Source organism: Lepidochelys kempii, chromosome 1 (assembly GCF_965140285.1).
Source record: "Lepidochelys kempii isolate rLepKem1 chromosome 1, rLepKem1.hap1, whole genome shotgun sequence".
Taxonomy (NCBI): domain Eukaryota; kingdom Metazoa; phylum Chordata; order Testudines; family Cheloniidae; genus Lepidochelys; species Lepidochelys kempii.
The window spans coordinates 201,288,851-201,311,238 of NC_136380.1; the positions used below are offsets into that span (position 1 = coordinate 201,288,851).

Consider the following 22,388-nt stretch of genomic DNA (forward strand, 5'->3'; position numbering starts at 1 on the left):
GAGAGCCAACTGGTTTGGGATTTGGTGTTTTTTGGATATGAGTTTTATGGTCTGTGAAAAGATCTCTGTTATGAAGTGATCATAAAATAGAAAGGTTAGAGACCCCTTGGACCAAACAAGATAAAAGATCTTTCGCATTTCTTATTTCTGTGATTCTGTGGCACAGTGACTAGAGATGGCTGAAAAATAGGAATAATTTTCGCAAAACTTTGTCCCCATATTTCTTTTAAAAATGTTAAATTCAGAAGTTTTCAGCCAGCTCTAATAGTGAGTTGAGAACTGGGCCAGTTTCGTTTCATTTCTATTCAAAGGGACTTTTTCTTTCAAAAATCACTTGCAAAATTGTATACCTAGATGAGATGGGCATTCCTTTCCCTTCAGTCACTGTGTCAGGAAATATTCTAAATTAAAATTAGCTCCACAATAATTCCAGCATGCTAGCAAATACGTATGGTATGTTCCTCTATAGTGTATTTAGAACTAGATTCAGGGGAAGCTCATTAATGTGTGCAGCATCTCTCAACATTAATGATTTAATAGCAGTTTCTCCTTAAGATTAACTTTTTCCACAATTCTCACAAGAAGTGAATCAGTCATAAATATTTAAAAAGACCTTAACTGAGTCATCAAGATATGCATGTGCCCAAACTGAAAAACTACATAGTTGTACCTTTGTAGTTTCACAGTCCATCCCTTCCCTACAGCTTGTTAAACTTATTTGTTTAATTAAAAATTAGAGTGTAGCTGTTTGCAACAGGGATCATTTCTATTTGTTCTACAGAGTATCTAGCATGCTTTCTGGGTTCTGTAGTGAATTACCATATTACTAACAATTATTTTTCAAATAATTCAGAACATTTATAAGTCCAATATGAAGCATTATCATAAATAATTAATAAGTGATCTATAATTGTCAAAAAAAGCAGCAAAAAAGTATCTTGAATGTATTAGCCTTGCTTTTGTATTGTGTTGATTCAGTAAGGACTCTGAATCATGTAGGGCCAGATTTTCTGGCATCCACAACTACAGCCAGGTTTTCAGTAGAACTTAGCTCCCATTTATGCACCTAAATTAGGACCAGATTTTTCAAATGTGCTCAGTACTTCTCAGCCATCATTGTGACCAGATCTGTGGCCAGATTTTCAAAAGGCTCAGCTAAGATTGTTTGAAAATGCAGCCACATGGGAGCTAAAGTCTTCTGAAATCTGGCCCTAAATTCAGTCATTTCTAACACTAGTTTGAATTAGCACCATTCTCCTTTAATGGTTATATTTTTGCAATGTTCAAAAAGGCATCTTGGGACAACTTTACATACATTTGTCATGCTTAAAATGTACTCTAATTGCCTTTGATATAGAACTAATATTACCTCAATATGTGCAGTATTCCTAGTCTTCCCTGTGGGAAAAAACAAGGTAATTTAAGGCAGAATTAGGACGCTCTTAAGCATGATGGCTGTAAGTTGAAGTGCAATTGTGTTTCCCCTAAAGCTACAGCAGCTTTGCAGAAACTAGCGATCATACAGATGATTTCCTTGTTCTCAGTGCTGAAAGGCTTATAGTACATTTGTGATACTAGCCTTCTGATTCTGTGACAAACTCAGAAATGAGATACATGGCCACACTATCAGCATAGGAAGTCTAAGGCAATATTAATTTTAATATCTTGAATGCAAATAAAGTTAGATTCACGATTCAGCATTTCCAACATCAAAATTTTTAATCGGCTGATAGTCTCTCTGTTTATATATACTTATTAAATGTGTTTTTCTTGTAAGTTTTACATGTGCCGCAAGCTTTTTGCCTGGGGTGTTTATATAAAATGAAATAATAAATACATCAAATAAAAAGTGACGGTAATAAACAGTGAGATAATATAATAACAGTGAGGGGGAACAGAGGTAAATTTGGATATAAAACAGAATGCAATAACTCATAACTGGATACAGTTCAGAAGCCCGCACTAGGGAAAAGAAGCAGGATCTGCCCACCCATTAAAGAGGAAAAAATGTATAGTCTTGCCAACACTGACTATGGTAAGTTTGCAGGCACCCAGCTAATACAGATTCCAGCCTGGGGTCTCTCTAACACTTGTCATTGTAATAGCAAGAGGCATGCCAGCTGAGAGGGGTTATTTTCTCTATCTGGTACCAGTTTAGGATACCTGAAATGCTGTGTATGCCAGATGTAGGACATGTTGTCCTCTGTAGGGTCTTGAAGCAATGGGGAAGCTGTAACACTAGTTAGGGTAAGAACTGCAGGCACTGAGTCAATAGTTAGGCAAGGGGGTAATTTTGTAGATGGAAGGTGGATGGAGGTGATAACCTGGGCTATTCTTCAGGAAGGTTATGGCAGATGTAGGGCACATTCTCCCCCTTTGGGTTTCTCTCCTAGTGGAAATTACCGTTGGCAACTTAGGTTTGGAAAAACAGAATCGATCTGTTGGTTGGCTGGGCCTTGGGCCATTGGTAAAAAAATAAATAAATAAAGAGGACAGAAGAAGCCAACAGTGAGCAGGAAAAACCATCTGAAGAATTCTAATGGAGTCTACTGATGTTTCTACTGTGGTTTAGGGGCATTAGAAATGCTGATCATTAGAGTGGGTTGCAATTTTTTAACCAAAAATTTTAATTACAAATGCTCTTTGTACATAGATATTTGTTAAAAAAATCTATTTTTGCTATTTTTTATAAAACTGTTGAATTAGCCTTCATTATCTTTCCATTCAAGTATTAACAAATCTTGTTCAGAACCAGTATTTTATCTTTAAAAGATGAATTTTTGCAAAACTTTTAATCAATATTTATTATAAAAATCATTTTGCCTATTTTAAAAATAGCAAATTTTCCAAAACAAATTTTTATTTTTAGATACATTTTAAAAAATCCTGCTATGTGGCTAAAATGACCAGGCAAATATTATACAGAGGGGAAAGGGGAAAATAAGAGAAAATGAAAAACAGAGGAGAAAAAAAAATTTTTTTGTGGCCATCTGTGTAATTTTTATGTCTTCTTAATCACATGGTGGGATTTTAAAAAATGTTTTAAAATTTAAATTAAATCCTTTTTAAAAATTTCCATTTCAAAAATGAACAATGCTAAACGAAAAATGTTTGAAAATAAATGGTAAAATATTGAAACAAATGTGTGTGAAAACTTTTCTAAAACAAAATTATTCTAGTTCAAATATTATTTTGAAATATCTCTCTCTCCTTCCCTCTTTCCCCCCCCCCCAATAGCTTTCTGGGTCATGTGGACTGTGGAAGGCTTTCCAGCTGGTCAAGAGGTGGAGTTGTATGGGATTGTCCTATGGAAAGAGATGCAGAGAACCAGGATGAAGGGCAGGAAGGACATGTATTGTTGATTTGGGAGGCAGGGGGGAAGAATTAAAAGAGTCTGGTGATATTCAGCGGCTTTCAGGGTAGGACATATAAACTCTGGCAGAAATCCTGGGGGCATCTGACTTCATGTGCTGCCCCTCCCACATGGCACCTCTGATGGAGGGTTCTGTTTTAGTTTTGCACAATTTTGTAAAACCAAAGCTGGAAGTGGTTAGACTCTAGGTTTCTAATCAAAACACACTTAACATATGGATTCCTCTGCCCCTTTGAGGCCCCTCATTTAACCTGTGCAGGATGTGTAGGAGGGGTGGGGATTTTATTAAATGGGTTGAGGAGGTAATTGTTGTCAACACTTGTGAATGTATTGCTGGTCTCACCCACTTTGTTGTTTCCCTTAAAGCCCCAGCTCATGCAGCCAGGGCATTGTGTGAGAATCTCATTTGAATGGGGCAGGGAACATCTGGGAGACATGATGTCATCTAAGGAAGCTTTTAAATAATTTTTTAACTATGATTTTTACAATGTAGGCCTCTGACTGGTGAGTTGCAGGCGCCCAGCCACACTTGGGGATTGCACCCCACCTGGCAGAAGAGTTGCCCTCTTTCCTCAGGGCTGAGGAGAAGAGCCAACCAGATCCATGTGAGGAGGCCCTAGCTCTGCTTTGCCCAGGCACAAAAGAAAAGGAGGACTTGTGGCACCTTAGAGACTAACCAATTTATTTGAGCATGAGCTTTCGTGCGCTACAGCTCACTTCATCTGTATGCATCCGATGAAGTGAGCTGTAGCGCACGAAAGCTCATGCTCAGATAAATTGGTTAGACTCTAAGGTGCCACAAGTCCTCCTTTTCTTTTTGCGAATACAGACTAACACGGCTGTTACTCTGAAACCAGGCACAAATGTAGCTGTTGTGACCCTCGCCGCAGAGCTCCTCCCTGCCCCACCAGCGCCTACGGGGCAGACAGCCGAGGCAGTGACAAACTACAACTCCCAGGGTGCCGAGCGCCGTGCAGACGACAACTCCCAGGGTGCGCTGCGAACAACCCTCCATGTGAACGACAAGTCCCAGGATGCCCCGCGCCGGGCCCGCCGCGAGGGCCGAGGGGCCAGCGGGGCACTACAAGTCCCAGGATGCCCGGCGCCTGGGGGGGGGGGCGGATGAGTGTCTCCGTGCGGCTCCCGCTGCCGGCGCGGTGCGGGGGTGGGAGGCGGAAACGGCGCCGCGGAGTCGGAACGGGGGTATGAGGAAGGGGATGGTGAGTGCGGGGCGGGGTACGGGCAGTTGGGGCACGTGGGGGGGAGGTAACAGGGGGAGAGCACTGAGGGGGTACCTGGGGCGGGGGGGGCAGTCCGGGGCGGGGGGGGGGCTAGGGGCAGGGCACTGGGGGGGGCAGGCTGGGGGGCAGGGCGCTGGGGGGGGGTTCCCCTCTTCTGCTGATTTTGTGCTTTATCGATTTTTATTCCCTTTAAAAAAATTTTTTTCACTCTCTTGAGTCACACCCCTTCTCAAATCCCCACAGTCGTCTTGTCTCAGAGGCTGTGCCTGTCACGTTTCTCCTTCCTCCGCCCCCCCCTTCGGCCAATTAAATATAATGAAATACCCCTCAACACCACCATCGCCCTTGCTAAGGGCGTGTGTGAGATAAAGGACCCTGTCAGGTTAAAAGTCGTATTCTCTCCTTTCGTTAATTTTCACCCTCTGCCCCCCCCCCCCACACACACACAAACTCACTCTCCTGCTGGTAATAGCCCAACCAAAGTGACCACTCTCTTCACAATGTGTCTGATAATCAAGGTGGGCCATTTCCAGCACAAATCCAGGTTTTCTCACCCCCCCCACCCCCCTCCAAAAAACCACACACACAAACTCACTCTCCTGCTGGTAATACCTTATCCAAAGTGACCACTCTCCTCACAATGTGTATGAAAATCAAGGTGGGCCATTTCTAGCACAAATACAGGTTTTCTCATCCCCCCACCCCCTTTTTTCAAAAACACACACACACAAAAACTCACTCTCCTGCTGGTAATAGCCTATCCAAAGCGACCACTCTCCCTACAATGTGCATGATAATCAAGGTGGACCATTTCCAGCACAAATCCAGGTTTTCTCAACCCCCCACCCCCATACACACACAAACTCACTCTCCTGCTGGTACGGTCCCTGGAGGGAACCCCCTTCAGTGTGACACTCTCCGGGGGTCCACTCTCTCCGGGGGTCTACTCTCTCGGGATTAGACCCCTCAGGCTCCTGGAACCACACCTCTCTGAGCCTTAGAATGCCTGTCTCTCGCTGTGGGCCCCCTCAGAGAGTCCGCTTGCTCTGGACCCCCAGGGCCTCCACTCCCAGAGGGAATAATGCAACCCTGTTCCCTAGACTGGAGTGATTCTCAGCCAGCCTAAAACACAATGATTTATGAAGCGCCTGAACACAGCATAGGAAACTCTCAGGGCCCTCAGGCCTGGCCACCCTCAGCACAGCACATCTAAGGGCTTGTCTACACTTATATTTTATAGCGTTCTAACTTGCTGGCTCAGGTGGGTGAAAAATCACCCCCCTGAGCGCAGCGAGTCTGAGCACTTTAAAGGTCTAGTGTAGATAGGCTCTGAGCGCTGGGAGTTGTGGAAGTGGATTACCAGGAGCGCTGGAAGACCTCTCTCCCAGCGCTCGCGTGCAACCACACTCGCACTTCAAAGCGCTGCCGTGGGAGCATTCCCGTGGCAGCGCTTTGAAATTTCAAGTGTAGACACACCCTGAGTCTCTCCTGCATCCAGGTGGACGCTGCCTGCTCTCCCTCTCCAGTCCCGAGCCCCTGTGCTTTTCAGCTGGGCATCTGATATCACCTCCCCCAATCCCCACCTCTGTCCATTGTCTTCTATCCAGGTAAACAGGGTCGCCTGGACCTCCTCTCCTCTCAGCCATCTTTTGCAACCCTCTGGCTGGAACCAGCTGGTCAAGTCACCGGGGTCCTCGCTTTGCAGCCGATTGTCCTCCCACTGGCCAGAACCGGCTGTGACTCCTGAGCTGGGCCACCCGGTCACCAGTTGCTGGGGTATCCATTCTTCCAGCCATTGGCTGGGGCCACAAGTTCCATCGCCGGTGTCCTCTGTAACAACAAACTCCCTCTCCCATCGCCTCGTTAAACCAGTAACACCCAGGGAAACTGAGTCCCACCCCTTCCGCATGCAAACCATTAAAAAAACCAAGAGAACCCCCCACTTCGTCACACAGTCACTCTCTGACTGTGTGTTTTGTTAACAGGTCTAAAACTAAGGCCCTGATCAATTCCCAAGATATTTTTCCCTAGTGTCCTGAGCAAATTTCAGTTAGGGCATTTACATTCTCCCTATTTCAGTTGGATACGTTATTTACTCCTGGGGGAATTCTGCACCAAAAAATTAAAAATTCACACAATATTTTAAAATTCTGCATATTTTTTTTAAAATGACACAATATAACCATGCCAGTTTCAATTATTTTGGTAATTTATTTCAAAATATCTGTCAGCAAGTATGTCTAACAATACAGACAACAAAAAATATTCAGGAATGTTTTTTGACAAATAGATTCTTTAACAGGAATATTAATACAGAACTTTGAGTAATAATAAATTTAAACTACAATACAGAATTTATTTCCCGCACCCCTCAGAAGCAGTGCAAAGGCATGGGAAAGTCAGGAGTAATGGAGGAGCTGATGGAGAGGGAAGTAATTGCTGGGAAGGAGCCTGGGAGTGAATCTGGAGAGTTGTTGGGTGTGGGTGGGAGAAGTATGGAACAGTTTTTCGGAGGGGGGAGGGATTTTTAGGGAGTTGGGGAGCCTCCCCCATGCAAACGCCAGGTAGCCCCTAGCCTCTCCCATTCAGTCAGGCATATCTGCACATGTTCCCGTGTGTCCCTGCACCCCCATTCAGCCACTCTCCCATCCCCATGTGTCCCTGCACTCCATCCCCCGTCCCCATCTGTCCCTGAACCCCCAATCTCTCGCCTCCCTTTGCCCATGTGCCCCTGCATCTCCACTCCCATTCAGATCCTGGCTCAATGCTGTGTCTCTACTAGTTCCTGTGCCCCCGCCTGTCTCCCTGCCTCCAGCCCTTCTGAACTCAGTCTGTGTGACCCCCACAGAAGCCCTGTTTGACCTGCGTTGTCTGCTCCCCCTATCCAGCCCTCCATCCCGTGCCTCCTCACCTGGTCCCACAGGCAGGGTGCTGTGAGGAAAGCAGCCTCCTCCTCCTCCCGCTCTGTGACTGGCTGCTCCAGCCTGGAGCTTGCTGCCGTCTCGGCTGGCACCACAGCAGCTCCTGGTGGGCAACAGGTGTAATTACAGCACCTTCCCAACAGAATGTATTTTCTGCGGGGGGTGGGAGGGAGATCTGCAGGAGACATGAATTCTGCATAGCAGTGCGGAATTCCCCCAGGAGTAATTTCACTTAGAACCCTTCTAGGCTGTGAGGCTGGTTTCACCTCCTCTTTGGCCTTGCATGCTCCCATCTTTTCTGTCCTCCAGTCCTACTAAAATGTTTTTGTAAAATTCTCTTCATTTCTTGTTACTCTGACTGTGACTTGCCCCTTTTTTCAACTCTCTATGATTACTTTGCCTTTTCTTCTGTATGAAATGTAAGCTGCTTCTTGCTGAAAGCTTTCACTCCATTCTTTATCACCTCATCCCCAATTTCATCACTTGCTGCTGTGAAAATAGCTTTTTTCTTGTGTGCGCTATCTCCTTCACCTACTCCATGCTTTAGGCATTCTCTCACTTCTTATTGTTGCAATCAATGTACATCAATCTCCCTCCCTTTTCTACTTTTAATAAAAACCCATAAAAACAAAAATATTTGACAGAGCGTTCATACTTCAGGGTCCGTATGCTGCTGTGTTGTAGTGCTTTGTGCCCATCATCCTTTTTTAGACTCTAAACTCACTTGTTACTTGTTTGCCACTACCCAAATTGTATAAAACCAAGAACACTGACAGACTCACTGCTACTAAATATACCTTCTATAAAGCAATTTTAGATCCTTGTGGACAAAAGAGAAAAGTGTGAGACATTACTATGAAGCTTTATAAATCTTAATAATTCCCTCCACTCTCCCAGTCACTGAGGGTATGTCTACACTGCAGTTAGATACCCACAGCTGGCCCATGCCAGCTCATTCGGGCTCACAGGGCTCAGGCTAAGGGGCTGTTCGATTGTGGTGTAGACATTCAGGCTTGCGCTGCAGCCCAAGCTCTGGGACCCTCCCAACTCACAGGGTCCTAGAACCTAGACTCCAGTCCAAGCCTGAACACCACCACAATTAAACAGCTCCTTAGCCCAAGTCAGTTGGCATGGGCCAGCGGTGGGTGTCTAATTGCAGGGTAGACATATTCTTAATCCCTTCCCATCTTTAAATCTCAATTTAAAGGACTTCATATATGCTTTGGTACATAATTGACACTTTGTAAAGGATTTTATGGTATGACATAAATATTTAAAAATGTGCATTGTACTATGTGTTCCTCGTGTTCTCTCCCAAGCAGTTACTATCTCTGCTTCCTACTCCTACTGAGTCTTGCCTGGGGCAAGAAGCATGACTGTTTCTTTTATGTAAATGGATACACCTGTGGTAATTGAGCATGAGTGGATATCTGTTGCAAATGAAGTTGCATTGGGTGTGGGCACTGTAATGGCCGAACAGACAAGTGAAGTAGGATTACTGTGGTAGACGGGACCTTGGTTAATATTTCATCTTTAATGTTCACTGAACACTTGAGCTATTTATAATTAGGGGAGGATTCAGGATTTGGAACGAAACATTGCTCCTTCATTGTCGCATGTTGAACGTGAAAAGGAAGCGATGTTGTTATGCATTCAGGGAGGGATTGGTCGTGGGATTAAGGGACTAGTTTATCCCAGCAGGGTCAATCTTGTGCTTGGTCTCGGGGGGGTTACTATTATTATTAATTGAACCTCTGTGTTTCTCACCTTTCTATTCCTCCCACAGCAGTTGGGACACCATGATGGATAACCGCTTTGCTACAGCTCTAGTAATTGCCTGCGTGCTCTGCCTCATTTCCACCATTTATATGGCAGCCTCAATCGGTACAGATTTCTGGTATGAGTACCATAGCTCAGCTGGAAATGCCAGCGAACTTGGCAGGAGTATTTTGGAGGAATTCACCAGTATGGAAGCAGATGAGAAGACTTATACAGATGCACTGTTCCGGTGCAATGGCACAGTTGGATTGTGGCGGAGATGTATCACTGTTCCCAAAAACTCTCACTGGTACAGCCCACCAGGTGAATTAGTGCATCCTCCAAATAGCGTTTTCCTCCACCTTCCCTGTTCCTTCCTGCCTTGAGCTGCAATTTAAGGGTTGGATATCAAACAGTATTTCCTCAAAATGGATCTGTGTCACCTCACTTTTCCAGAAAGCTTCTCTGGTTATTAAACAATTAGGGCAAATATAAGTTTTAAAGATGCAAAAGGAAAGCCTTATGCAGCTGCTAGTGAGTGTTTAGAGAACCAGTATTTGATATGTTAAGGTCTTGTCTACACTTGCAGCGCTACAGCGGCTCAGCTGCACTGATGCTTCCTATGCTGACAGGAGAGCTGCTCCCATCAGTGTAGGTATTCCACCTCCCTGAGTGGCGGTAGCTATGTCAACAGGAGAAGACCTCCTATCAACATAGCGCTGTCTACACTGGGGTGTGTGGATTTTCCTCACCCATGAGTGACGTAGTTATACCAACGTAAGTGGTAGTGTAGACCAATCCTCAGTTTCATCTTAAAGTGAGTCAGTGTAATTTGTTTTCTTCTGCACTTTGTTTTTCAACTGAAAGAAATGTCATTGTTACTTTTTCTCACTTAGAGTTTAAAAAGTGAGAGTAAATATTACTTGCAAAAGTGAAAATGTTATTGTTTCTGACAGTTTTTAAGTAACTTTTTTTTTATTTGTTTCCATACTTTTTTAGAGGAAACGGTGTGGTTGAAAAGTTAAGCATTTTCTCACAATTTCTAAATGAAAAATTTTGAATACATTTAAAAATTGTGTGTTCCTGAAATTTTTCATTTAGAGACTGTTTTTTTGAAAAATGAGAAATTGTCTCAACATTTTCCCATGGAATCATTTTCAGTGAAACCCCATTTCTAATTAAGGATCTTTTTGATGAAAATTTCAACTAGCTCAACTCAAAAGCGTCTTTTAGAACTTCAGAGTGGCAATGGACAGATTTTCAATGGGAACAAACACCATGAAATGTCTAAAAATTTGTTTCAGAAATAACAGAAATAGAAGTATTTAAAAAGTGTACTTGTGTTCCATGAAATGTTTAACAAGGCGTTGAGCTCTTCACATTGAGCTAAACACCGCTGCTTTGTTTGGACGTCTAATTTAAAGACTGAAGAGCACTGACCACACAGTATTTGAAATACGTGTGGTGCAAGATACCCAATCTGTTGTATCAATAAGTACTGGTGCAGACCTTTCTAGATTGCCTGGAGGTGCTGCCTATTTTAAGTTTATGTCACATGTTGAAATAAATGCACAATACATTTATTTTAATGGAATATCAGTATAAAGAAAACGTTATGGTCTCGTAGTTAAGCACTCACTTTAATAATTTGGTCGGCACTAGCATATTACATACTTTATTTTCAACTACCCCGACAACGTTCCTGAGGGGTCATGCAAGGGATGACACAGTTGGCTATGAAGCTAGCTTTACACAAAACTTGAGTGACCTGTATATGCCAGCACAGTTTTTCAATATTCCTCTCTGATGTAATACTTAATCTATAGGTTTCAGAGTAACAGCCGTGTTAGTCTGTATTCGCAAAAAGAAAAGGAGTACTTGTGGCACCTTAGAGACTAACCAATTTATCTGAGCATAAGCTTTCGTGAGTTACATCCGATGAAGTGAGCTGTAGCAAATAAATTGGTTAGTCTCTAAGGTGCCACAAGTACTCCTTTTCTTTTTACTTAATCTATAGTAAACGCAGTTTACTATTGTAACTCCTAATAATGAGACTCATTAAAATGAGTCAGAGTATGAGAGAGTTGTTTATCCTTCTGACAAGGGGACATAGTGCTCTTAAATCAAGAAAAAAATGAGAGTGGTGAACTGTGAAGGAATTATTTATTGCTTTGGCTGTAAATGTGTGATGTGAATTGATCCAGGGAAGCAGTGGAATAAGGGGGAGTGGCTAGTCTTTATAAAGATTACTTCTGAAAACGGTTCTCACCCTAAAAATAGCTAAAGGGATTTCTCATGTAAAAAGAACAGCAGATGCTGGATGGGAGCAGGATTGTCAAATGAAAATAAGGAATAAAACTAATGGTGGTTATTGCATTTTTTCCCCCCTCCAGAAACTGATATGGTCAGAAGCTGCATCAGTTTTTCCCTCTCTGATCAATTTGCGGAGAAGTATATGGAGCCTGGGAACCACAATAGTGGTAGTGACCTGAATCGGACCTGTAAGTGCTTTTCACCTCTGGTAGGTAGATGTGGGGGATAAAGGAGGCTGGGAAAGAAAAGAAGAGGACATTTTCATTTCCAGATTAAATCATTAGTGAGAGAATAAGGAGAGAAGTAACTATTTTGATCTGCCCACCTCAGCTAATGCTTCATATAATAACCCTGGGTATTAGTCATGACTTGAAGGCAAGGGTACGTGATTTGTTTGTTTGCTTTAGGAAAGGATTAATTCAGAGAACAGTGTTGTGGGAAAACTCAGTAAGTGAACACACATTCAAGTTCCTCCCTCTCTTTTCACAGGAGGCAGTGGTCCTTCCTAGCTCAGGTTGGAGGTCCCTGATGGAGTAGTGTATGGGAATGAACATAGATGGGCAGGGAGAATGTCAGACACTGACATGTCTTTAACATATCTGTGGATGTCTCTCTCTCTTATACACAGATCTTTGGCGTTTGCAGTTTCTCCTGCCCTTCGTCAGCCTAGGGCTGATGTGCTTTGGGGCTTTGATTGGTCTTTGTGCTTGTGCCTGTCGCAGCCTCTACCCTGCAATTGCCATAGGAGTCCTACATTTCCTTGCAGGTGGGTCCTGTTATGTGCTCCAGCCCTCTTCCTCTCCTTGCAGTGTGACTTCCCTGACCATGTCAGCCAGGGCATCTGTACTGTAAGCTGATTGTCCTGTACTGTTTATTCCCCAGGTCTGTGTACGCTGGGCTCAGTCAGCTGCTACGTAGCTGGAATTGAGCTGCTCCACAAGAAGCTGCACCCACCTGATGATGTGCAGGGTGAATTTGGCTGGTCCTTCTGCCTGGCTTGTGTCTCTGCTCCTTTACAGTTTATGGCAGCTGCCCTCTTCATCTGGGCAGCCCGCACCAACAGGAAGGAATTCATGCTCTTGAAAGCATACCGTGTAGCATAAATAGGACACTTCATTCATGGCCAGTTGCTGCTTCACAGTATTTTGTTTCAATATCATAGGCCTTTTCCCAGTCGTACCCCATCTTTCTTTTGGACAGGTATCTGCTCCATGCGCTGCGTGCTTCTTGCCAGTTGAGTTTCGGTGGTCTGCAGGCTTTGAAGACAAAGGCCTCTGGGCCAAATTACCAAACTTGAACAGCTTTCTCTTGCCAGAAGTCTGCAGAATTTTAACAGACTTTTACTGTATAATTTTTTTAAAAACCTTTTATTTGTTTGTGGAAGTAGTCTTAAGAGTTCATCCCCTTTTTTTAATTATACTACCCTAACTGGACACTCACATCTAAATCTGCTTTGAAAAAACAGGAGAGGCATTGTGGGGCAGAGGATGAATAGGGGAAGAAAAGAGGGAGATGCAGGAGAAGAATGAGAGAACTGCAGAGTGTGAATAATAGAGAATTGGGCACTACATGTTATGAGATCCCAGCAGGTGATGCACTCTAAGAGCACCAAGCAGAGATGGATGTGCAGAATTGTGTGTAGAAATGTTATAGCTACATCTGTGTTGTAATCTGGTTTGTTTCTTTCTCTCTCTTACTCTCATTAGTTTCTCCTCTCAGCCTTTTATGACCAGACTGATGTGATTGGGGCAGTCAGCTGTAGCTTTTGTGCCTGCTGTAAAATCGGGCCCTTCCTTTACTGTGTTGAAGGGGCAGGCCTCATGCAAGATTTGGATTTAATTTGGTTAACATGTGTATGTATATGTATGTGTATATATATAAATAAATCTAACTTTTTGTAAAGCTTATTTATTTGCCCCATGTAGCACACAGCAGGTTTTTTTGAAATGTGCTGCGTGTTTCCCACCTTGCCCCACACCTGTTTAAAACACACAAATAAACCAGAGTAAAGGCTCAGAAATTTTATCAGAGTTGTTGTGAATTTGATTGAAAAAGGGAATGCCCTGAGACAGATTAATATAATATTGTCTGGTCACTGTTGTTCATAGTGCTCAAGTATGAGAGAGGGATGACCAGTTTCTATACAAAACCTTTTTCCCTTTGCCTTAGGGACTCTTTAATGGAGGAAGAGAGTGGGGTGGGTTTGTTTTTTTAAAATCACTTCATTTTAAGGGTGCCTGTTCATCGTCACGTCTTTTGAGTGAGATGTGGAAAAACCTTAGTTCCCAGTTAGCTCATCCCGTATACAAATCTGCCCTTCAGCTGCTCAGAGTCCATCCAGCTTTTCGTTGTACGTCTTGGAGGAAAACAAGCCCAACATTCAGAGAGTAAAAAAATTCTGTTCCCAGTTGGTTAACAAGTTTTAAACCCCTTCCTTTCTTGCTGCTGGTTTGATAAAAGAAACATCTCATTGAGAGTGAATTGAGTTGTAACAACTTTCTGAACAAGAGTACCCATCAGGGTTGCATTTGCTGACTCAGCGAACCACACGGAACCTGATTCTCCTGTCTCTCTCACCTGTATAAATCTACAGTAATTCCATTTCGGTAGAGTTGCTCTGGATTTACACTGGTGTATCTGATAGCAGCAGAATTTAGCTCTTGTACCTTTGCTGGGCAGACAGAATCTTGCTATTACTCTTTTTGCAACTGTCAAAGTATGAAGAGATGAAGTTATTTTCTGTTCATTAGAAGAAAGCACTTCAGCAGAAGAAAGTATAGTATTTAAACATGTTTACACTGATACATCCTGCTGCTTAAAACTGGCATGTGCTGAGTAGCAGTGTGTGTCAGCTTCCACCCTTTTGGAATTAATCACAGTTGTGTCTACTCAAACCAAATTACTGTGTAATGGGATAAATTAAAAAAAATAAAAATGACAGTTGGAAGGACATACTGATCATGTGCAATATCTTATTATACTGTGATACACCAATATCAAACCAAGTGCTAAGGAGTGCCTGTATATAACTGTGTATACTTCAGCATCCATACTTCTATCCAAAGGTACCATACAGCCAGCATGAGTGTTCACCATGGCGTTGAGAAATGGACAGAGCAGGCTTTGGAATTCTGCCAGCCTTCGCTAAGGATAATATCAATTTCCAAAGCCTCTTGCAGCAATAATGTTAACACCTAGTACTCACAGTGCTTCATGGGTGCTAATAGAATAGCCATTATGGGATATTGAACTAAAAATCTGTGATACAGTCGCTAAGTTAGTGCTGTGTTGTAAATTTGGTGCTCTGATCCTTGCACCTGTGGGGGTAGTGATTTATTATCAGTGCAGGGAGCTTTACAAAATGAAAGAAGGCAGATATGGCTGTGATACCAGAAAGTGACAATCAGCCTAAAGCCAACAGCTGAAATGTCAGCTGCTGCATAAAAGGGAAATTAGCATCCTGTTGTTTGGTAGTTCCTTTCCCTCTGTTCTGAAAAGGTCTAGAATGGTGATGCCTCCTTCCTTCCCCAAAATGTCCCAAGAGAGCCAATATCTACTCCAAGAGAGCAATGAATTCTTCTGTGCAGAGCTAAGAGTAACCAGGGAGCTTCTAGTTGCTAGTTTGTGACCTGATCTGTGTTTTTCAGACATGTTAGTTTCCTGGGTGGGGTGATCTTTTTCCTGGTTGTTTCCTTCCCCTTTCCTCTTAAAAGCTAAGGCATTTGAACCCTCACCTGGACATTTGTCTGCTTGGGTCAAAAGGAAAGAAGATGCTGCTATTCTCCCCCACTGAAAAGGCAGAGGAGCTGCTATTGCCTGGAAGTCTCTACCAAGTCCTCTCTGTGCTCTTACTTAATAAATGGTTGGTACTGTAGCTCTCAGCTTTCCTGTATCAGGTCTGGGGCAGTGCAGTTTACAGGCAAGCTAGCTTTTTTTGTTTCAATCAGATGATTGTCAAGGTTCTGGATCCTTGATCCTCTTTTAGCCTAAACCGTGGGACCCTTCTCTCTTTTTGGAGCCACTTTTTTTTTTCCTCCTGAAGTGTAAATCTGTAGTTGTTTCTCAAATGCTGAAGCACTCTTTCTTTTTTCCCCCTTTTTCTTTTTTGACACTTTGTTGTGGGTGTCCACCCACACAAGGCCTGAATGGGTAAATTAGGCCAATTAACCTATAAGCTGCACCTAGAGGAAAGCCAAGGAGTGCTAAGGCCTAGTTGGCTGAGGAAGTCCAGCTGGGGGAGGAGTTGGGCCAGATTTATAAAGCCGGGAAGCTGGCAACAGAAAAGGGCTGCAGGGAAGTAGTCTGCAGTCACTCCCTGGGAGAAGGGAAGTGTGGTTGGGGCTACAGAGGCAGATAGCCTACAGTTACTCTCTGGGAGGTGGGAGCTTGGGCTGGCAAACCCAGAGCAGTGGGGAGAGCCAGAAGGTATAGAAGCAGCTCAGGGAAGGGCAGCAAGGTTCAGGAGGGATCAGATGACGGTTGACTAGCATCCCTGAGCTGGAACCCTGAGTAGAGGGCAGGCCTGGGTTCTGCTACCAGCCACTCAGGGAGTGGCACCTGTGGCAGTGAATGGGAGGGTTGCCTAAGACTGCTGGCGAGAAGAGACTTTGACTCACCCCCGGAAAGGGACACAATATAGCGACCTGGCCAGAGGCCTGAGTCACGAAGAGGAGGCTGCAGTTCCTGGAACTAGAGTGGAGAAGCGATGGAGTGCTGGATGGTGTTGGCCTGGCAGAGCTTATCCCCAGAACCACAACAAGGCAGTACCATCTACCAGTGAGTAGAGCCCTTTGTCACACACTCATTACTGGGGCCCTACCAAATTCATGGTCCATTTTGCTCAATTTTACGGTCATAGGATTTTAAAAATCGTAAATTTCATTATTTCAGCTATTTAAATCTGAACTTTCAGTGTTGTAATTTTAGGGGTCCTGACCCAAAAAGGTGTTATGGGGAGGGCCACATCAGAGTTCCAGAACTGTATGGAGGGCCGGGTAGGGAAGGCTGTACCTTCCCAAACAGCCTGCCCCCTGACTGCCCCCCTCAGAACTCCTGACCCATCCAACCCCCCTGACAGGCCCCCAGGACTCCCACACCTATCCAACCATTCTCTGTCCCCTGACCGCCCCCCAGCACCTCCACCCCATCCAACTGCCCTCTGGCCCCTGATTGCTTCCCGGGACCCCCTGCCCCTTATCCAACCTCCCTGCCCCCTTACCATGTGGCTCACCGCACCAGGACTGGCAGCTGTAAGTAGTACACCATAAATAGCCCATTCCTACAGGGAGCAATTTAATACCCTACACAGGTGGTTCTCACAGTTGTGCTGCCCAGCAGGAGCTCGCAGCCCCGCTGCCCAGGGCACTGGTGGCACAGCGAGATGAGGCTGTGGGGGGAGGGTCCGGGAGCTCAAGGGCAGGGCAGGATGGTCTTGTGGGCCAGATGTGGCCCGCGGGCTGTAGTTTGCCCACCTCTGACTTAAATCCTACTTTTCATACTTAATAAAATCACTTTTGTTTATTAATAAACCCAGAGTAAGTGAGTAATACCTGCGGGAGCAAACAGCTGTGCATATCTGTCTATCAGCGTTATAGAGGGCGGACAATTTATGTGTTTACCATGTATAAGCTTTACACCAAGTAAAACGGATTTATTTGGGGTTGGGATCCCATTGGGAGCGGGATGCTGGAGACAGATGACCTGCTGAGCAGTTTTTGGTTAAAGTCTGCAGCTTTGGAGGCGTGGACCCGACCTGGATCTGTGTTGAGTCTGACGTGCTAGCCTGCTGCAACAAGGCAGGGTTCTGGAGTCCCAAGCTGGCAGGGCTGTGGCCGAGCAGGGTTGGGAAGAGGTGGGGTGGGGCGGGGCAGGGCAGGGCAGGGCAGGGTGGAGGGGGCGGGAGCAGCTTTCCTGGGCCCTGCTGTGCACAGCCCACGAGGGGCTGGCTCAGCTTCCCGCAGGATCGGGCTGGCCGCTGGAGCAGCACGCACCTGCATAGGGCACCAAGAAATTTGGGGCTATTTGGTGCCCCAAATTTCCTGGTGCCCTACACAGCTGCGTAGTTTCCATATGGGTAGGAATGGCCCTGTCCATACCCCCAATGTTTTTCTGTTACAAAATATCTTCTTCTCAGTTGCTAACTCTTTGAACTCTGGGCTTCTATGCCTGTCAGCACAGAGAAACCACTAGGAATACAGAATTGCAAGGGGTTAGCAGAGACCTGCACAGAGCAGGGAAGTGGTTAAAATAGACCGCAGCATTTAAAAGCAATGTTTCCCCTTCAGTGAAATAAACATAAAGAGGGGCACTCAGTGCTGCAGGTGAGAATTAATCTTTATTAATGCAGTCATGCAGAAATTCCCAATCAGTGTTATAGGAGAGAGTGCCAAAAACAACCAAAGCAGAAGAATCTGTAGATTGCAGATAGCTCACAAAAATCTAGAGACCAAGAACGTAAAAATCTTGAGAACAAACTCTGTCCCGGTCTTTGATTCTTCTCTACCATGACTTCATTATTTATCTATGGCAATAATGGAGAGAAACCAAAATGTATTTAAGATTCAGTAAAGAATAGTGAAGTTATTCTTTGGGGAAATCTATGGGAATTACCAGCTGCCTGTCGTCTTCTAAGCACACACTTACAGGTCCTTTTGTCAGTGTAAATAAATCATTCTTAACAGGGAAGCTCATCTTCTAATCTACCACAGAATGTGTCAATCATCGGAGACACATTGGAAAGAATAAGGCACTGCACCTTAATTGGTAATATGGGATAAACCAGTGGAGATCATTCATACCCTTTTAAGAAATTAGTATTTGAATATGGAGGAGATCTCTGGATCATCAGGTCCATCTGTCTGCCAAGGTTTCCCACAGGTCATTTTCTTGTGTTTTGTACCATCTAAGTGTAGATGTCCTAGAGGCATTCACCTTTAGCTTTCCAGTTCTGAATTTCATCCTATTCTCTTTAAAGTTTAAAGACCGTACAATCTCAGTGTGAGACCAGCAATGGCCATTCCCCTCCTCATCAGTTTTTATATACTATATTTGTCTGGCACATCTAGCACCACGTTATACGTCGACTCTCAATCTGGTTTACCATACTGCGGGCAGGTCTACACGAGAAGCTCTGCATTGGCACACTAGCACCGCGGTGGCGCATCTGGTGAAGATGCTCTATGCCGACGGAAGAGCGTCTCCCGCTGACATAGCACCCGTGTGGACAGCGCTTAGGTCGCTGTCACTTGCATTGCTCAGGGGTGTCTCTTTCACACCTCTGAGGGACGTAAATTAGATTGAATTAAGTGGTAGTGTAGACCTGCCCTTGGTCAATTCTATGATTTAGAACAATGAGCGTTGAAATGAGCATCCTTTAGTATTATGTGAACACATCTGACACCTGTTATTTATCGTGACAATCTGAAATGAACATCCATGACTTACTGTCTTTACATTTCAGATTCTCTGTCTCCTTATATGTGTGTGTTCCCTGCTAGTGTGATTTGTATATTTCAGCAGATAATGTTCCCTTTCTTTAATCTACTCATTCTTTTCTCTGTTGAAATAACTGCAACTTGGAGTAACATTTGCTCTTATTATTATTATTTCAATTACTGTGGAACCTAGGAGCCCTAGTCATGGACCAGGACTCTATTGTGCTAGGTGCTGTACAAACAGAACAAAAAGGTGGTCCCTTCCCCAAGAAGCTTACAATAAAACAAGAGCTCTTGAGTTTTTACAGTAAGGCTCCCAATAGCGGGTGGGGGAAACTAGGATCAGAAGTTGTTCTTAGGTATTGTCAAAAAACCCTCTTACTGCAAAATTGTTACTTCTTCCTCTGTTTTTAAACTGGAGCTTTCAAAACCCCTAACGTACATTTCTGCATCAGTACTAGCCTTGGCAGGAAATAACCTCTGTAATTATATAGCTGCACAGACACCACATGTGTGGCAATGAGAGCCACATAAGTACAATTTATCCCATGGCTCTGCAGTTTATCAGGAAAATTTTTTTACCAACTTTCTTTCTTTCTTCTCTACCTGTTTTAAATGTTGTGTTAAATGGATGTAGAATATTGCCCCGTGTATCTTACTGTTTGCAAAAAAGATACAAAATACAGTGAGAGTTTATCATTTTATTTACAAAGGAAAAAAACCCTTAATATATTTTCTAACAAACCAATCTTTACAAATCTATGACTAAACAGTAAACCTATTTTAAAAGTATTTGAAATAGTCACCTAAAGAACAAGATTGATTGTAGTGTATTCTTTTGGAATCCTTTAGCGGCTGGGGTTTGCCACAGCATATGTGGTGTTGGGTATTGTGCACATCTTGCTGCTGTACAGCCCATTGGAACCAGACACAATAACCCTGAGTTCTGGCAAGCACCTAAAGCACTGAGTGACACTGAAAATCACAACTGTCAAGGAGCCTTTCTGTGCCTCTTATCTCCCACAGCTGTCTGTATCCTTAACATTAACCTTCTTCACTGTTAGCAGTATCCTATATATTTGAAATAGAACTGCTTGTGTGATGGGCAGAAAATTTATGATCTATTAACATGAATCCCAGTCTGAGACCATTCACCAGTTATGATTTTACCTTTTACTATGTCTGGGCTTAAAGAGTTAAACCATAGAGTTGCTAAACCCTCCCATTCTGAGAATCAGAAAGCCCTAGGTTAGGGAAGGAGAGAGTGGATGTCATGCTGGAGGGAGCTTCCTGTGCCTGCCCAGCTGCCTGTGGGGGGGGGGGGGAGGGATAGCTCAGTGGGTTGAGCATTGGCCTGCTAAACCCAGGGTTTTGAGTTTAATCCTTGAGGGGGCCATTCTGTGTGACAGTTGTCTGTCCCCTGGAACCTGGTGTCTGAGCCTTATGTCTACGCTGTAGCTGGAGCAGGTGTGATTTACCATGAGTGCTGGTGGCAGCTGGTGTCCACCAGGGGATGGATCCCTGTCTCTGATGGAAACAGCCTGCTGTGCACAGACCACAAGGAAATCGCTGCACCCGCTCCCGGTGTGCGGACAGTAGGAGCGGTGAGTCTGGGCGAGGGAGCAAAAGGAGAAGGGAAACTAGCCAGCAGCCTAGGAGGGGAGGGAAGGTCTGTCAGCTTCAGCCACATCGGGGGTAGCACAGGGGGAGGAGTGAAGTGTTTCTGCTGCAGCCCAGCAGGGACCGCAGCCCTCCAAAACAGCACATGGAGGGGTCTGTGTAGCTACAGGCCACTACCAGCCAGCCACCACAGAGACAGCTTGTGGCGAGGTGGGGGTAATCCAGGGCTTGAAAAGCAGAGGAAGCTGTGGGTCTGGGCTGAGATGCCATGACAGAGCTGTGAGGGGAACCAGGCCAGCTTGTCTAGCCTCCAACCCAAGAAGCGGGGTGTTCCCTTCCAGACCTAATGCTCTCCTTGCTGTAATGATCACCAAAAAATAAAATAAGACAGTCAAGCAGGGAGACAGTGTAGGCTTGGTCTATGCTACAGAATTTCCTCCCATTTGAAGGCAGTTGTGAACAATCACAATAGCTGACCAGTCAATGTAGACCAGGATCAATTATACTGAGCATTACATCAACTAACCGTAATTAAGGCCAGACCAGATTGTGTTCTTCATCTTGCAGCTGACCATGATTGAATTCCAGGTCTAAGCCCAGTTAGCCTATGTCGTGCTGGACACAGTTTTTCTTGGTCCACACAGATCACATAGTCATGTTCAGACTTGTGCTAGCTAACTTGATTTTTCCCATGCAAGTTCAACCACAGTAACATTTTGTAGTGAAGTCAAGCCCTGGGAGGGCATTTTCTACCTTGACTGGGTACGGGCAGCTAACATTACAGGCTTGGAGGAATGTGTAGGTAAGTTGCCGTGGGACCTTTCTGTATTGACTGGGTTTCTTGGTTAATCCTCCAAGAGTCACCTCTTGCTCCTAGAAGTTTACCTGCCCAATTAAAAATGCAAGGGCAGTGGCTAATAAATTTACACTGACCTTGATTTAGTCATTGATTAAATCTACAATTTAATCATTGAGAAGACTTGACATTTATTACAGAGACTTGGCTGGATGATACTGGGGGGGGGGGCTGGCTGGTAGGAGTGTGGGCAGTGGGGCAGTAGTTGCTCACCAGTGCTCAGCTGGTGCTGCATATCGGCTGTTTGCTGTTTAGTTTCAGGGAGGCATCATTTCAAGACGCTACAGAACCATTTCCTCAGCCCCTTGAAATGGTGTTTTTTACCTTCTGGAGCTGAGCACTGTACGGATGGGGGGATGTACAGAGGACTCCCTTAAACCTACGATTCCCTGGTTAATGGACTTCTTGTCTGGCCTGCTTTTAGAGTCACTGTCATTTATTACTCTGAGTAATTTTAATGGTGTGGACAATGACTCTACAAGTGAGATGGTTTGGGCTGTTTCCATCAGTATCTGGGTAAAATTCAGCTCCATTTTCCCTTCCCTCAGAACTGGAGGGCAAAGTTTCTGCTTTCCACATATCTCTCCGGAGTTGTTGCACTATGCTGCTTTTTGCAGGCAATGAGCTTAATTATATTTTGATGTGTTATTTTCTTTAAAATCTGTATTCATGTGCACCAAGGAGTTGTGATAGATGCACTGAAAAATAAATTCATCCAATAAATAAACCTCTGGTTTGTGTAAAGGTTTTCAGTCTTTGGAGTGTCACTCACAGGTCCATAAATGATCAAGGCATCCTAGATGGTATCAGCTGCAGGATGTGACTGGAAGTGTTGACCCAACTATGGGACACTAAGGTATAAATCCAGAGGTT

At 44.3% G+C, this 22,388-nt stretch overlaps 1 protein-coding gene across 1 annotated transcript; it reads left to right on the top strand.

Moving 5' to 3' along the window:
- Positions 1–4,492: 4,492 nt before the first annotated feature.
- On the top strand, positions 4,493–13,629 carry CLDND1 (claudin domain containing 1). Its single transcript, XM_073308531.1, has 5 exons — positions 4,493–4,593; positions 9,322–9,617; positions 11,687–11,794; positions 12,235–12,372; positions 12,489–13,629. The coding sequence occupies exons 2-5, from the start codon at positions 9,335–9,337 to the stop codon at positions 12,707–12,709; spliced, it is 750 nt and encodes a 249-aa protein (XP_073164632.1). The 5' UTR covers positions 4,493–4,593; positions 9,322–9,334; the 3' UTR covers positions 12,710–13,629.
- The last annotated feature ends 8,759 nt before the right edge of the window (positions 13,630–22,388 follow it).